General features: G+C 36.9%; 1 protein-coding gene across 3 annotated transcripts in view; it reads left to right on the top strand.

The window, feature by feature from the left end:
* Nucleotides 1–13,902, top strand: part of LOC127941526 (whirlin-like) — a 181,686-nt gene that overhangs the window by 48,115 nt on the left and 119,669 nt on the right. For 2 of the 3 annotated variants that reach the window (XM_052536666.1, XM_052536667.1), the window contains 4 exons: nucleotides 788–824; nucleotides 7,603–7,815; nucleotides 8,535–8,747; nucleotides 9,294–9,326. In XM_052536666.1, coding sequence (XP_052392626.1) covers nucleotides 788–824; nucleotides 7,603–7,815; nucleotides 8,535–8,747; nucleotides 9,294–9,326 — 496 coding nt within the window. The remainder of the gene's footprint in view (nucleotides 1–787; nucleotides 825–7,602; nucleotides 7,816–8,534; nucleotides 8,748–9,293; nucleotides 9,327–13,902) is intronic. The other variant, XM_052536668.1, reaches the window with a different exon arrangement.

Below are 13,902 nucleotides of genomic sequence, written 5' to 3'. Positions count from 1 at the left end.
CATGAAACACATGTTTGAAAGCGGTTGTCCGACGCAATATCCAGTTATACAGTTTAGTGATCATTACTCAAATATTTTTGACCAGAGAATGCAGCGATTGACCATTCATCTGTGTGATAATGTAATGTGATTTAATGTAACATGTAGGGATATATGAGAATTTAACCCCACTGTTGAAATTTTTTGGGTCGATAAGAGTTTTGAATATTTCTGAAAGAAGTCTCATATGATTAATAAGGCTGAAAAAAATAATAATAGTAGTTATATATATATATATATATATATATATGTGTGTGTGTGTGTGTGTGTGTGTGTGTGTGTGTGTGTGTGTGTGTGTGTGTGTGTGTGTGTGTGTGTGTGTGTGTGTGTGTGTGTGTGTGTGTGTGTGTGTGTGTGCGTGCGTGCGTGCGTGCGTGCGTGCGTGCGTGCGTGCGTGCGTGTGTGTGTGCATGCAGTAAAACACTAATATTATGAAATATTATTACAATAAAAAAACTATTTTATGCTAAGTAGAACATTCTAAATAACAGCATTTATTTGAAATATCTGAAAACAATTAAAAAGTTTTTGTCACTTCTAATCAAACCAAAACAATGGACCATCATTTTCCCTTAGGCATCCAGGTCTGATCGAATGCTTAACTCTAAAACCAGAAACTAGATCAGTTTTATACATGGCATGTGTGTCGGAGTCTCTGTTTGGCTCTACATCTGTTTGTGGACGTTCAAAGGGGTTGTAGAGCATGTATATGGTATTGATTTCTCTCATGTTTACCTCTTTCACACAGACTCTCTCTGGACCAGGGAGCATCAGCATCAGGAAAGGTGAGTAGGCTACTTTGTTTCTATATTTGAACAGGATGTTCTCCACTGTTTGGTTTTAGCAGCATTAAAAGTGTGAGTGAAAAGGTATAAGTGTTTTTTTAAATGGCTCTCTGCAAATCCTGGTGAGCTCCAGATCATTTAGGATAGTTATACCTTGTCTATTGTCATTATAGAGTTAAGCTTTGCTCATTAGCGCCATGCATTGTTAATTTTCATGTCATATTTATACTTAAGGCTTTCAAATGAGTCCAATTTATATGTAAACAAATTAATTTGAATTCATTATATTAATAATTAAATAAATTAAAATGTAATTAAAAATGCAATTATTTGTTGAGCCTCTAAATGAAGATAATTAGTTACAGTACTACATTATTGGTTATAGACTTTACAAAAGTATTTTTGCTCATTCATCCCAAGACACATACCTCTGAAAATGTATGCACATACCTCTCCTTTTTGAGCACTTCTCTGCAATACATGAAAGTTATATTCAGTTTTAAAAGTTACAGAGTTCAAAAGGTACTGAATAACAGGAATGCGACCTAATCAAATGCCTCCAGGATCTTTTTTTGCAGGTCTATTTATGTTCAAAGTGCTTCTCTTTTGTCCTCCATAGTGAGGATATATTGTTGTTATGCAAATGAGCCGTAGTCAGCTGCATAATAGATCAGGCTCTTGTATTTGCAGTGCTTTGATACCTAAACTAAAAAACTTACCTTAGCCAGACTAATCACATAGGAAAAGGAGTCAGAATCACAGATCAGTTCATTTTTGCATTATCGGTTGATAAGGGAACGTGGGGATTGTGGCTCTTACTCTAGCTAGGCCATCATACACCTGTTAATGTACTGTGAGTACAAAAAAAAAGAAGATGTTTGTGAACAGAATAAGAAGAACAGAAGAACTGAAAGACATAGGAAGGGCAATATACAGTATGGAAGAGAATGGGATGAAATGGGTCCCTCTGGGCACATGGGATCCAAGTTGATCTGTATTCAGACTGGTTTCTGCAAAAGACACATGCACTTAACATTCTTAACATCACTGTGTGTTTGTAAGACTGGTGTAGAGCTATATTGTAATATATATGAGAGGGTCAGACTGGCATGCGGTACCTTTGATCTGCGACTTTTAGAAAATGAATAAGCTTATAAGCTTCTGTAATGTAAGAAAGCATTTATATAAAAGCATATACAGTACCACACTTTCAGGTACTTAAACTTATTATTAATCAACAGGATTAAATAAAGTATTATAGTTAGTCATTGGCAATAAAAACAAATTTTGTTTAAACGTTCTTAAGGAATAAATGAAGGAACACCTGGAATGTATTTTAGCAAATTGCCGGTTTAATTAGAGTAGTATCTGGGCACATATTAGCAAAAATATTCGTGAATTTATTATAAATGATCACTTTGTTTTGATAAGTGAAAACAACTGATATAATTTCGATCTATAAAAATTGTGAGTATAATATTTATGACGTGTATTACATGAGTAGTTTATCAGAAAAGAGCTTTGAGTTGAGTTGAAGTTTATTTACTTGATCAATACTAAGATTGAATGAATGCAGAAAGTACATTGAAAGAACAATTTGCAAGAAAAAACAAATACAAAACACTTGAGAAATATAAAAACAAATATTCCAAACATATTCTACAATACTATGCCAAATAATAATGAAATATATAGATAAGATATACATATGTGCACACACATCCATACACTCAAATACAATAAAAATAAAGATTTTTCTTTTTTATAAAATAAGAATTCTGTCATCCTTTACTCAACCTCATGTCATTCCAAAACACATATATCTTTAAACCGTATGATGCGAAATGAAGGCATAATATTTATTTCTGTGTGAACTATCTCTTTTAAGAGATACGCTAGATATACTGTGCTTGAAAATGGCCTTAATAACAGGAATAACTCTTGTGAAGAATGAAAAAATATGGATAGAAGGCAAGAGTAGAAGACATAAAAATACAGGATAGAATAAGACAAGAGGAGGTGAGAATGTGAAAAGGAAAAAAAAAAAGCAAGGTGACCCACTCGATGAACAGGGTTTTACAAGGTCCTCCTCTGTAAACAGAGGTTTATGCACAAAAGAACGGATTCCTATAAAGTCTATAAACATATTACCACGGGGCTGATTATTGCATGCAGTGGGAATGACAGGCTGAAGGACACGGTTAGATGAAGTGCCTGGACTCATGTCTGTGGGCTTTGAGCTTTTGCAGTAAACCACTCACTTTGTATTCCAAAGACTCATAGCTCCATGATTCTTCGGAGGACATTGATAAGTTGCATACATCAGTTTATGCGAGAAAGGCAATGTAAATTCATAAATCATTCCTGATATGTAGACATAAGCGTGCATTTGTAGGTGGACACAAATACGTTACGCAGTTCCTATGAAATAAGATTCACATTACAGGTAATATTATAATTACTTGAGTTCATCACAGTAGCTGCAGTAAAAAAGCACAAACTTTGCAACAAACATCCATTGCTTAATAAAATATATATATATTTGTGGTTATATAACAAATACTTTTTTAGTCTCTGATTGTCCAATGTTTGCCTGCAGAACAACCCAAGCGTATAAATTGATAATCATATAACTGCTTCATTATGTTTTCATCAGTATACGTGCTTTGATTAATTGTAGGTCAGGTAAGAGCAAGTTGAACTTGTTAAGGGTGCAAACACAGAAAATTATGCTTTGGTTCTTTTGAACTTTTCAGAAATGTTCTAAACTTTAACACACATTCAACAGACAGAAACCAGTTCATATCTGTTGCATTGACTGCAGCCGAAGCTAATTTTTGATCCAGATATTTGAGAGTGTGTTCTCGTCTGGTTGTATTCCAGCTTTCTAGAAATACACTACAAATAAAGTCACATTGATGTGGGATCACAACTAGGATCTGAACTTGCAAACGTTTTTTGTGAGGATTCCTCACTATGTGACCTTGTCGAATGTTTGCTGAGTAAGGCACTTATTTCCATTGCCTGATGGGAACTCTCTGTATATCCCAAGCGAATCTCAGCCCCCTCTTTGCCAACTGATTTCAGCTTAAACCCATTTCAGCTCCCCTCATTTTGAAGCTACTGTAATTGAATTCTCCAAATTGACATTGCCCGTTTAAGAGAAGAACTATGGTGGCCCTCAGGGGCCTCAGCACAACAGTATTAGCAAAGTAAACAAAGCACAGTAAAATATAAAGCTTAAAAAATTCTGACAATACTCTGAAAATGCATCTGTACGGTCGCGTCTGCAATATTACACTAAAAGGTGACATACATCAATTATATTACCATAACTCTATATAATATTCATAATGTCATGGCAATTTTATTATAAAAAATTCTGCTATTATAGTTACACATTTAACTAGTATAGAAAAAAGTTTTAACATTAAAAAAAAAAAAAAAAAAGCACTTCAAGGCACTGTAAAGCGCATTTTTCCTGAACTTCTACTGACTCATGCCCTGACAGATGGTTTTTATGTTTGGTTTGGTCTGTATATAAGAAAGCTTGCTTATATTTCTGAGAGCTTATCTCCGGTGTGCCTTTAGGACATCTATTGAGTGCTCCGCTCTGCCACTGTTCTAAAGAGAGGTGTACAAATCTATCATCTCTTTGGGAGAGACGTGCTCTTCGAAGCGCGGGACTTAATGTAGCTCAAGAGGGAGGAAACGAAGCTCCAATTTTCGACATGGACCATAGTCAGGCCGAAACAGTAATATCATCTGAGAACCGAGACCTTGTGCTGTTGAAAAGCTTAGTCATTCTCTCCATGTCGTCGGTTAGCATATTAAAACTCTGATAATGAGACCGATAGAGCTGTAACCGACAGCAGCTCCCGAACCCAAGCATTTGTCATTTTAATTAAAATCTAAGCAAGGTGACACTGATCTTGATTATCTAATTATTTCATTTATTGCTCAGTGGTCTTATGTTTTAGCAGTTAGAGGTAATATAGAACAGAATGACTTTAAAATAGTCAAAAAAGTTTGATCTATCTATAATTTAGTGTTTTTTGGTTGTGTTTATTATTATTATTATAGTAATTACTGCCAGTCCCACCCCAGGATGAACTTCTCCACACTTGCCCGACCTTCGCTTTGCTTCATTTCATCTAAGGACTTCTTCTTTCATTCCAGAAGCATGTCCCCTATAGGACACTTTATTTTATTATTTTTATATTTGCGTTCTATTTCATTTGAGAGAAAATAGCTTTCCGGTCTTTATAGAGGTGAGTTATCTCAAGTTCCTTTTAGATAAAGCTCAATCTGGAGCTAAATTGTCTCATTCAAACCTTATTCAAATTCTCTGGGGTGTGATATGTAGGGACACGGCTGGAGTTTCTTCTCTGTGAGTCACACAGTGAGGTTCTGGTGGACAAAACGCTTGTTCTGATTGTGCTTTCATAAAGATATGATATTGATCAGCAATTATGTGTTCCTGTGATTTAAAGAGGCTGTCAGTTGATGGCATAACTGGTAACCACAGAGGCTGTAACACTACTGATGGCGCATGATCGATCCCATCTTGGCCGCTGTCGTTCTTAAGGAATTATAAAACCTCACATTTTTCTTGCTTGTTTTATTGATCATCTTTTGTTGGAGAGATTCTGCTCAAGCTTTGCTTTTAGTAATTGAACAGTGGAGCTGATATCTCAGAGTGCTCTGGAGGGCCACGCTTTTGAACCTCTCAACATCAAACTAGACAGAAACAGTTGTGTTCTCATCTGAAGAAGTCTTCTAGCTCTCTCTTTGAAGAAATACTTAAAGGATGCATGTTGAAATCTACAGTTTCCACAAAAAAAGTATTTTATATATATATATGAAGAACCACTACTGTAATAAGAATTTTTTCTTGAGCGACAAATCAGCATATGAGAATGATTTCTGAAGGTACATGTGACACTGAAGACTAGAGTAATAGCTGCTGAAAATTCAGCTTGTCATCACAGGAATAAATTACTTTTTCAAATATACTGAAACAGAAAACAGCAAATTTGTGTTACTGTATCTATATTCAAATAAATTGAGCCTTGGTGAGGACGCAAGACTTATTTAAAAAACATTAAAAATCATTCTGTCCCTAGCTTTAGATATATATTTATAATATATATAATGAAAAATGTTAGTTAGATTCGCTTCTTGTAAGTTTCAGACTTAAGGCCCGTTCACACCAAGCACGATAACTATAAAGATAACGATAAAGATATAGTTCTAAAAATCGTTCTCAATATTAAAGAATAGCGGAGTCCACACCACAACTATAACGATAAAGGCACAGAGAAACAATATCGTTGGAATCACTTTCAGAATGATTTTTTTTTCTGATGAATGATAAAAACATTGCCAACCAATCAGAATCAATCCTGCTGTAATGAGCTCGAGGAATTTAAAGCAGCAGACGCGCGTCCGCTCAGAATACACAAACAATATCGTTCGCTGGTGTGGACGCTAATATCGTTATCTTTATAGTTATCTTTATAGTTATCGTTCTTGGTGTGAACGGGCCTTAACACTGATCTGAGGGCTCAGTGTTCATCTCATCTGCAGTGGTTGGCCAAAGTTTCAAAAACAGTTTGTTCTCCGGGTGAGGATGAGTTTGAGTTCAACAGCACAGCAGCTAAGGGGATTTATGGGAAATCACAGGGTTTTCAGAATAAAACAAAGAGAAAGTGGAAATAAAGTAAATGGCTCTCTGGACACTGGCCCTGCTGAGAGCAATATGGTCAGGACAGCACTTAATGTTTTTCATTTCTTTTTTCGTAATTGTATTTTATTATATTTAATAATTTTGCCAGTTTTGTTCTTAATTGCTTTCTTTTTGTCCCTACCTTGGGTTTGCAAGCAAAAACAGCAAATTTCTAGACTAGTTATTCTTCAATGTCCAGTAAGGGACATGAGCCTCATGGGTCAAACCAGTCAGGGGATTTTCCTCTGAAATACTGTGAAAATAAATGGTCTGTTATTTGATGCAGCCGAAATGCATTGGTTCCTGTGGGAGTGCTGTATGATAGAGCTTATCTAACTTGCAGCGTTTAACACAAAACATACTCTGTTCTAAAGAGAAATAAAAGAATAAAGGCAAGAATAGTTCAGGCATTATCAGCATTCACTCGCCTCAACTGCCATCTCTGTCTGTATTGATCAAGCTCAGTTCAAAGCATTGTGTCTTTTGACGGTTTGATAACATAGACACTAGTGTTGCCTGAGTGCACCTGCAAACCTGACCGTTAACTATCATGCATCTCCACCCAGCAAGTCTACAGGCTATTCAAGCAGACATAACTACATAAAAATTAATTTAAGGCATGCGATACACCCCTAATCGACCCAAAGTGAATCTCAAACCACTCAGATACAGTAGGTACGTAGCAAGTACCTAGATAGTTATACAGTTTTCCAGTTTATCCCTTGGCTGTATTGCGTGCCAATTCTAGGCTGAGCGAAACACAGATCGATGATCATGTTGACTCTGTAGCAGAGCTGTTTGATTAGGAGACTAATTAAAGGGAAAGCTGCTCTCGAGGAGAGAGTCTGAAGCATCAGAAAGAGAAAATAGGGAGGAGGGTAAAAGACATTATGGAGATGAGAGTTATGACCTCAGCAATGAACCAGAGGCTTATCCAGAGATGTTAGAAGATTTCAAATGTGTGCTTTAAGGCCACATGTGTCTCAATATTAGAATTAATGTTGCGTTTCTTCTCTTATTTGCATTCCTTCTTTTCTCTGTTCTCCTCAGGGTGGCTTTTATAAAGGTGTGGCGGGATCTCAGGTGACTCTGTCCAGTTTGGTGAACCAGAGCAGGGCCATGCTGGAGGAGCAGGCCAGACATCTGCTGACCGAACCGGAGAGGCAGACCATGGGTTACTACATCCAAGAGTACCGTGATGGTCACATCGGTGTTGAGCAGCTGGTCATGGCCCTCTTTGAGCTGTTCAATACACATGCCAAGGTGGAGACATTTACGTTAGTCTTTACATTGATCTTTAGTAAATGTGCATATGCTCATGTTTGGAATAATAATCTGCCACAGTTTAACAGTCTAACAGTTTTGCTCTCTACTTTATTTCTTGATGTATTGTCATACTTGGTAGTTTCTACCAAAATCTGTATTGTTAGTAATTAGTAATTCATAATTTAACTTTTTTTACTTTTAAATGAAATGTATTGTTTTTATTATTATTATTATTATTATTATTATTATTATTATTATTATTATTATTATTATTATTATTAAGAATAACTATTATTATTTAAATTTGATCATGTGACACAAAAATTCAGTTTTGCCATTAAAAGAGTAAGTTACATTTGAAACTTTATTAAAATAAGAAAAGTTATGTGAAGTTGCAATATTGTTTTCTACAAAATATTAAAATCTCTTATCATCCCCAAACGTTGGAATGGTAGTATAACTACTTTAATTTGCTGAATTATATACACAATTTTTTTTTTTTTTTTTATTAAAGATTTTACTGGCTGAAAGAATTATTATTATTAATACACATAATACTGACACTACCCATAAATGTCCTCAGTGTAATGGGCCATCATTGTCTGGTGATTTACAGTGATATATTCCCATTCATGAACATATTAAAACCCTTGAGATTAAACCAATCAACACGAGTCCGGTCACATTCAAGGCTCTGGATGTGTGTGTATTTGCAGTTTTCTCTGCTGTCAGAGGTGAGGGGGCTCGTGGCCCCTCAGGATGTAGAGAGGTTTGACGGCCTGGTTCTGAGACGAGAGATCGAGGCCCTGAAGGCGAGGCAAGGTGCCGGAGCTGGGTTTCAAGACTCCTTCTCTATGGTTTCTTACCCTGACACACTGGCCTCCTCCTCAGCCAGCTTCATGACCAACACCACCCTCAGCTCCGCACGGGTAAGAAGAAACATCGGAATTATTTTCTGTTAAATGCTTGTGTGCAGTTATTATTGAATCAGACCCAGTGTCTATACGTATCTATGATTTCAGGCAGGAAGTGTTTTAGGCTGTGCTTCTGTATTGGTGTGGGATGAGTGGATGGCATTGTTGCTGTGTGTGACATACAGTAGACATAAAAAGCCATTCACAAAATTGGTGGGCAATTTGGGCACAAAGAAGATTACTAGGATACAAAATGAAGGGCTGTAAAGTTGCTGTGGGAAACAGCTTTTGTGCTTTCTGTTGAAGGCTTTTATGTCCATCACTAGAAACCTGTCTGTCCTCCTGTCTCACTCTATCCAGACATAGGCACGTCTCACCTCAGCTCATCTGCATCTCATTGTGAAAGTGCAGCTGTTTCGATTTGTAGCCGTCTCAGGGGTGTGTGATGTTGCTGTGACAGATGGAGAAGTGTTTTCTGACAGATTTTTAAGCCTGCTGACTCCCAGTGTAAATTGCAGGAACAGTTTAACACCCAATTCCCTATCCCTCTCAATAAAACAGGAACGACTCCTCTGGCTGATAGATATGATGGAGGTAGGTTAAACAATCTCGTTGCTTTCCCTTATGAAATCTACCAATAGTAACCTTAGTTCCCACTAGCAAACTGTAAAAATATATTACTGTCCTAACTTAAGTACTGTAGTAATATTCAGTGCAGTTTGTCCTGCACCATTTCTGCTGCAGATATGAATGATACCTCAAATGATGCAGATTATTGAGGAGAGCGATTAAACTTATGATTTGTGCCCAGTGACTGATGAAATGGCTGGGAGAAAAACTCACATATATTAACATTAAAGGAGATACTCCTTATCTAGGGACTGGAATATCATAGAGACTTATGAAGGTTTTTTTCCCCCCAGTAACCAACCACTTAGAACACCCTAGCAACTGCATGACAACACAAATCCACTTAAAACATCCTAGCAACTGCATAACGAGCCAAAACAATCTACCTAACACAAACACACAAAAAAAAAACAGAGCACCTTAACAACTGCAAACACAAAACAAATCCACACAGAAAACGTTAGCAACTGCATAGCAACACAAGAAAACAAAAAGAACACCTTAGCAACTCCCTAACAACCACCCACATTACCATAGAATTAAGCACCAATTATGTCATTTTTAAATACCAGTTATGGATGCTTGTTTCCGCCACTGCATAAAAAAGGTAATTGTGACGCAATTCCGATTTTTCTTCAATTGTGAGTTCAATTGTGTTAAATAAACAGTTTATATTTAGCAATTTTTACTTTATTTCTTGCAACTCTGACTTTTTGTAACTCCAAAGAAAAAAAGAAGTCAGAAATGTGAGATAAAATTATTTTCTTTTATCTATTTATTTCTGTATTTATTTATTTATTTTTGCTTCCATAACCAGTAAATATAACAATGATATTGTGGTGGAAAATATGGTTACTATGATATTTTTTAAAAATTTTAAATGCATGTTTTTTCCAGCGTGTTTCTAGCAAACACATATATTTTAAAGAATGGGTTTGCTATGATGTGATTTTGTTTTTAATACACATTCACACATAATACAGCACACCTTATATTCTCTGCATGGATTGATCTCTCTCAAAGTCACTCATATCTGATATCTGTCTGTGTGTATGTGTGGGTTGCAGTGTTCCAACATTAAGTACAGGCATGCATATAGCAAATAAAAAATGTGTCCGCTATGACTTTGTACCTCTTCAACATGGGTCATTTGTCTGTCTGTATGTATGTTTGTGTGTGTGTGTGTGTGTGCACACGTGCGTACATATGTGTGTGTGTGCACTTTGGAAATGAGCGAATGTATTTGTATGCAAGCTTTGTTTGTGGCCCTCCACTGTGGGTTGGTGTTGTTGTAAGCTTGCCAGCTCTGGCTCTGGTAATTACAAGAAGCAGCGGCGACGGTCCACACTGCTGCCCTGCAGAGCTCCGCAGACGAAACGCTCGCTCTGGGACTCTCATCCTGGAACCGCACCTCATCAGCCATATGCAGAGCTGTCACTGCAGATAAGCCCCCCCAGACAAAATAATAATAATAAAAAAAGAAGTGTCGCAGAGAGCGTCCTGATTTTTGCTTCAGTGGAGCACCGCAGAGGATTGTGGGAAGGTGGAGCACCTGAGCCAGTATAGTGAAATGTTTTTCTGAGTCTGGTCTGCGGTCTGTTTTAGTTTGAAGGAAGGGAACGGAACATTGGATGGGTCATCAGTTAAATTTCATTGGCTAATTTAAAGATTAAAGATTGTATTTAGAATTTTTTTATTATTATTTTTTCATTATTCAGCAAGTGACAGTAAATACACATTTTGAAAATCATTGTTTCCAACTAAATATTAAGCTGCATGTCTGTTTTCAATATTGATAATAATAAATGTTTCTTGAGCAGTGAATCAGCATATTTGAATGATTTCTGAAGAATCATGTAAAACTCAAGACTGGAGTAATGGCTGCTGAAAATTCAGCTTTGTTATTAAAAGAATAATTGCAATTTTAAATTAAAGCTGCAAGCAGCGATGAACGGGCCCTCGCACCCGGGCTCACCGCCATCGTGTGGCTTTAGTAAAAAGGTGAACGTTGAGAAATATGCATTTAATGTCCTAAATATAAGTGGAATATATCAAAGTATATCCCATATATGTGCCAATCTTACCGTTGCCAGCAGGTGGCGCTATCATTATAATGGAATATTGGCCTTCAGATGTGTTCAGGCCAGGACTCTTATCAAACAAGTGAAGTTTGGGGAAGATTGAACATTTTATGCTTGAGTTACAACAACTTCTCTTGCTGTGGCAAGACATCAAATTTTGTCATGGCGCCATGGAAACGCCCTTTAACAAAAACTCAAGATCTTCAAAAGTTAACATTGCACAGGCCTTTAGATTAGACTGACCACAAAATATATGTTAATCTCAAAAAAATTATAGGAGTAGTTTGTCGCAGTGTAAAATATGTAACTTCCTGTTGCCAATAGGTGGCGCTATGACTATAACTGAATATTGGCATGTAGATCTGTTCAGGTCAAGAGTCTTATCCAACATGTGAAGTTTGGGGCAGATTGGACATTGTATGTCTGAGTTACAGCAACTTCCTTTTTCATGGCGAAACATCGAAATTTGTCAGGCCGCCATGGACCCGCTCTTTAACGAAACCTCAAGTCCTTCGCAATTTATTATCGCAAAGGGCTTTAGATTACACTGACCAAGTTTGGTGTTGATCTGAATAAATCTCTAGGAGGAGTTCGTTAAAGTACAACCCCTGAAAATGGCAAAAACAACACCAATTTTGAAGGGAAAATTCAAAATAACCGACTTCCTGTTGGGATCCGGATTTCGTACCAAGAGACTTTTTTGTAGGTATTGGTGCGTTACATGTGTGTACCAATTTTTGTACATGTACGTGAAACATAGCTCGAGGCGCACTCCGTTGAAAGTGTATAGGTGGCGCTATAGAGCCATTCTGCCACACCCGGTGGAATATTGGCCTGCAGATCTGTTCAGGTCAGGACTCTTATCACATATGTGAAGTTTGGGGAAGATCGGACATTTTATGCCTGAGTTATAACATCTTTTATTCCCATGGCGAGACATCGAACTTCGTCGCGGCGCCATGAACAAGCCTTTTAACGAAAACTCAAAATCTTCACAACTGAACATCGCACAGGCCTTTAGATTAGACTGACCACAAAAAAGACACTGATGTCATAAAATTTCTAGGAGTAGTTCGTCGCAGCGTAAAATATGTCACTTCCTGTTGCCAATAGGTGGCGCTATGACTATAACTGAATATGGGCATGTCAATCTGTTCAGGTTCGGAATCTCATCAAACATGTGAAGTTTGGGGCAGATTGGACATTGTATGTGTGAGTTATAGCAACTTCATTTTTCATGGCGAATCATCGAAATTCGCCAGGCCGCCACGGACACGCCCTTCAACGAAAACTCAAGATCTTCGCAATTTAACATCGCAAAGGCCTTTAGATTAGGCATACCAAATTTGGTGTTGATTTGAAGAAATCTCTAGGAGGAGTTCGTTAAAATACAACACATGGAAATGACCAAAATTACACAAAATATGCTCATAATATTAAAAATAACCGACTTCCTGTTGGGTTTAGAATTTCGCTCCAAGAGTCTTTTTTGTAGGTATTGGTGTGTTACATATGTGTGCCAATTTTCGTGCATGTACGTGAAACATAGCTGGAAGGCTGTTGATTTTCTTGGTATAGGTGGCGCTGTCGAGCCATTTTGCCACACCCTCTTCTGAATCCTATATCAGACGAAAATTTTCACCAGGTTTGACGCGTGTGCAAAGTTTCATGACTTTTTGAGCATGTTAAAGCCCTCAAAAATGCGATTCATTCGGGAGAAGAAGAAGAAGAAGAATAAATATAGCTGCAAGCAGCGATGGCGGGCTCAAGCCACCAATGCCATCGCCACCCCGGTGGCATCAGGTAAACTGTGCCCAGCGGGCACATGCATTCACAATATCCCTCTGGCAGTGAGGTTTTAAAGGATACGGCAGTTAAAGGGTTAATCCGAATCATCTAGACTTTAAAATCACATTCACAGAACAATATATATATTAGTAACACTGTACAATAAGATTTCATTTATAAACATTATGTTAACATGAACAATATTTATATAGCATTCATTCATGTCAGTTAATATTCCAAACTTAAACATGAAAACATTGTTTTATTGTGATTTTTTTCCAAGTACATTTTACCAATTCCAAACCATATAAATCTTAATAACTACCATTATTTTTTATTTAATCATTTATGAGTGCTATACAATAGTCCAGGAAAGCTGGAAGAGAAAAACTCCTTATATTCATGTGTGCAGAATTATTAGGCATGTTTTCTTTTACAGATGAAATGCGCTAAAATAGACTTTTAACTCAAACTGTAAGGTCGAAAATTATGAAATACCCATGAGAAATATCAAACACAAATGCAATACAGAAATGGATAAGTTAAGACTTGACCATTGTACAAAAAATACTGACTGGGTCATGAGGTCAGAAAAGAAGAAGAAAAAAGCAGGTCAAGAAGAACTGACAAAAAGAATTGCAAAATAATTAGTAATTAATGTGAAGATTAAT

The sequence above is a fragment of the Carassius gibelio genome, chromosome A21 (assembly GCF_023724105.1).
Source record: "Carassius gibelio isolate Cgi1373 ecotype wild population from Czech Republic chromosome A21, carGib1.2-hapl.c, whole genome shotgun sequence".
Lineage (NCBI taxonomy): Eukaryota > Metazoa > Chordata > Actinopteri > Cypriniformes > Cyprinidae > Carassius > Carassius gibelio.
The sequence above is the reverse complement of the archived record's forward strand: the minus strand, read 5'-3'. Positions and strand labels throughout refer to the sequence as shown.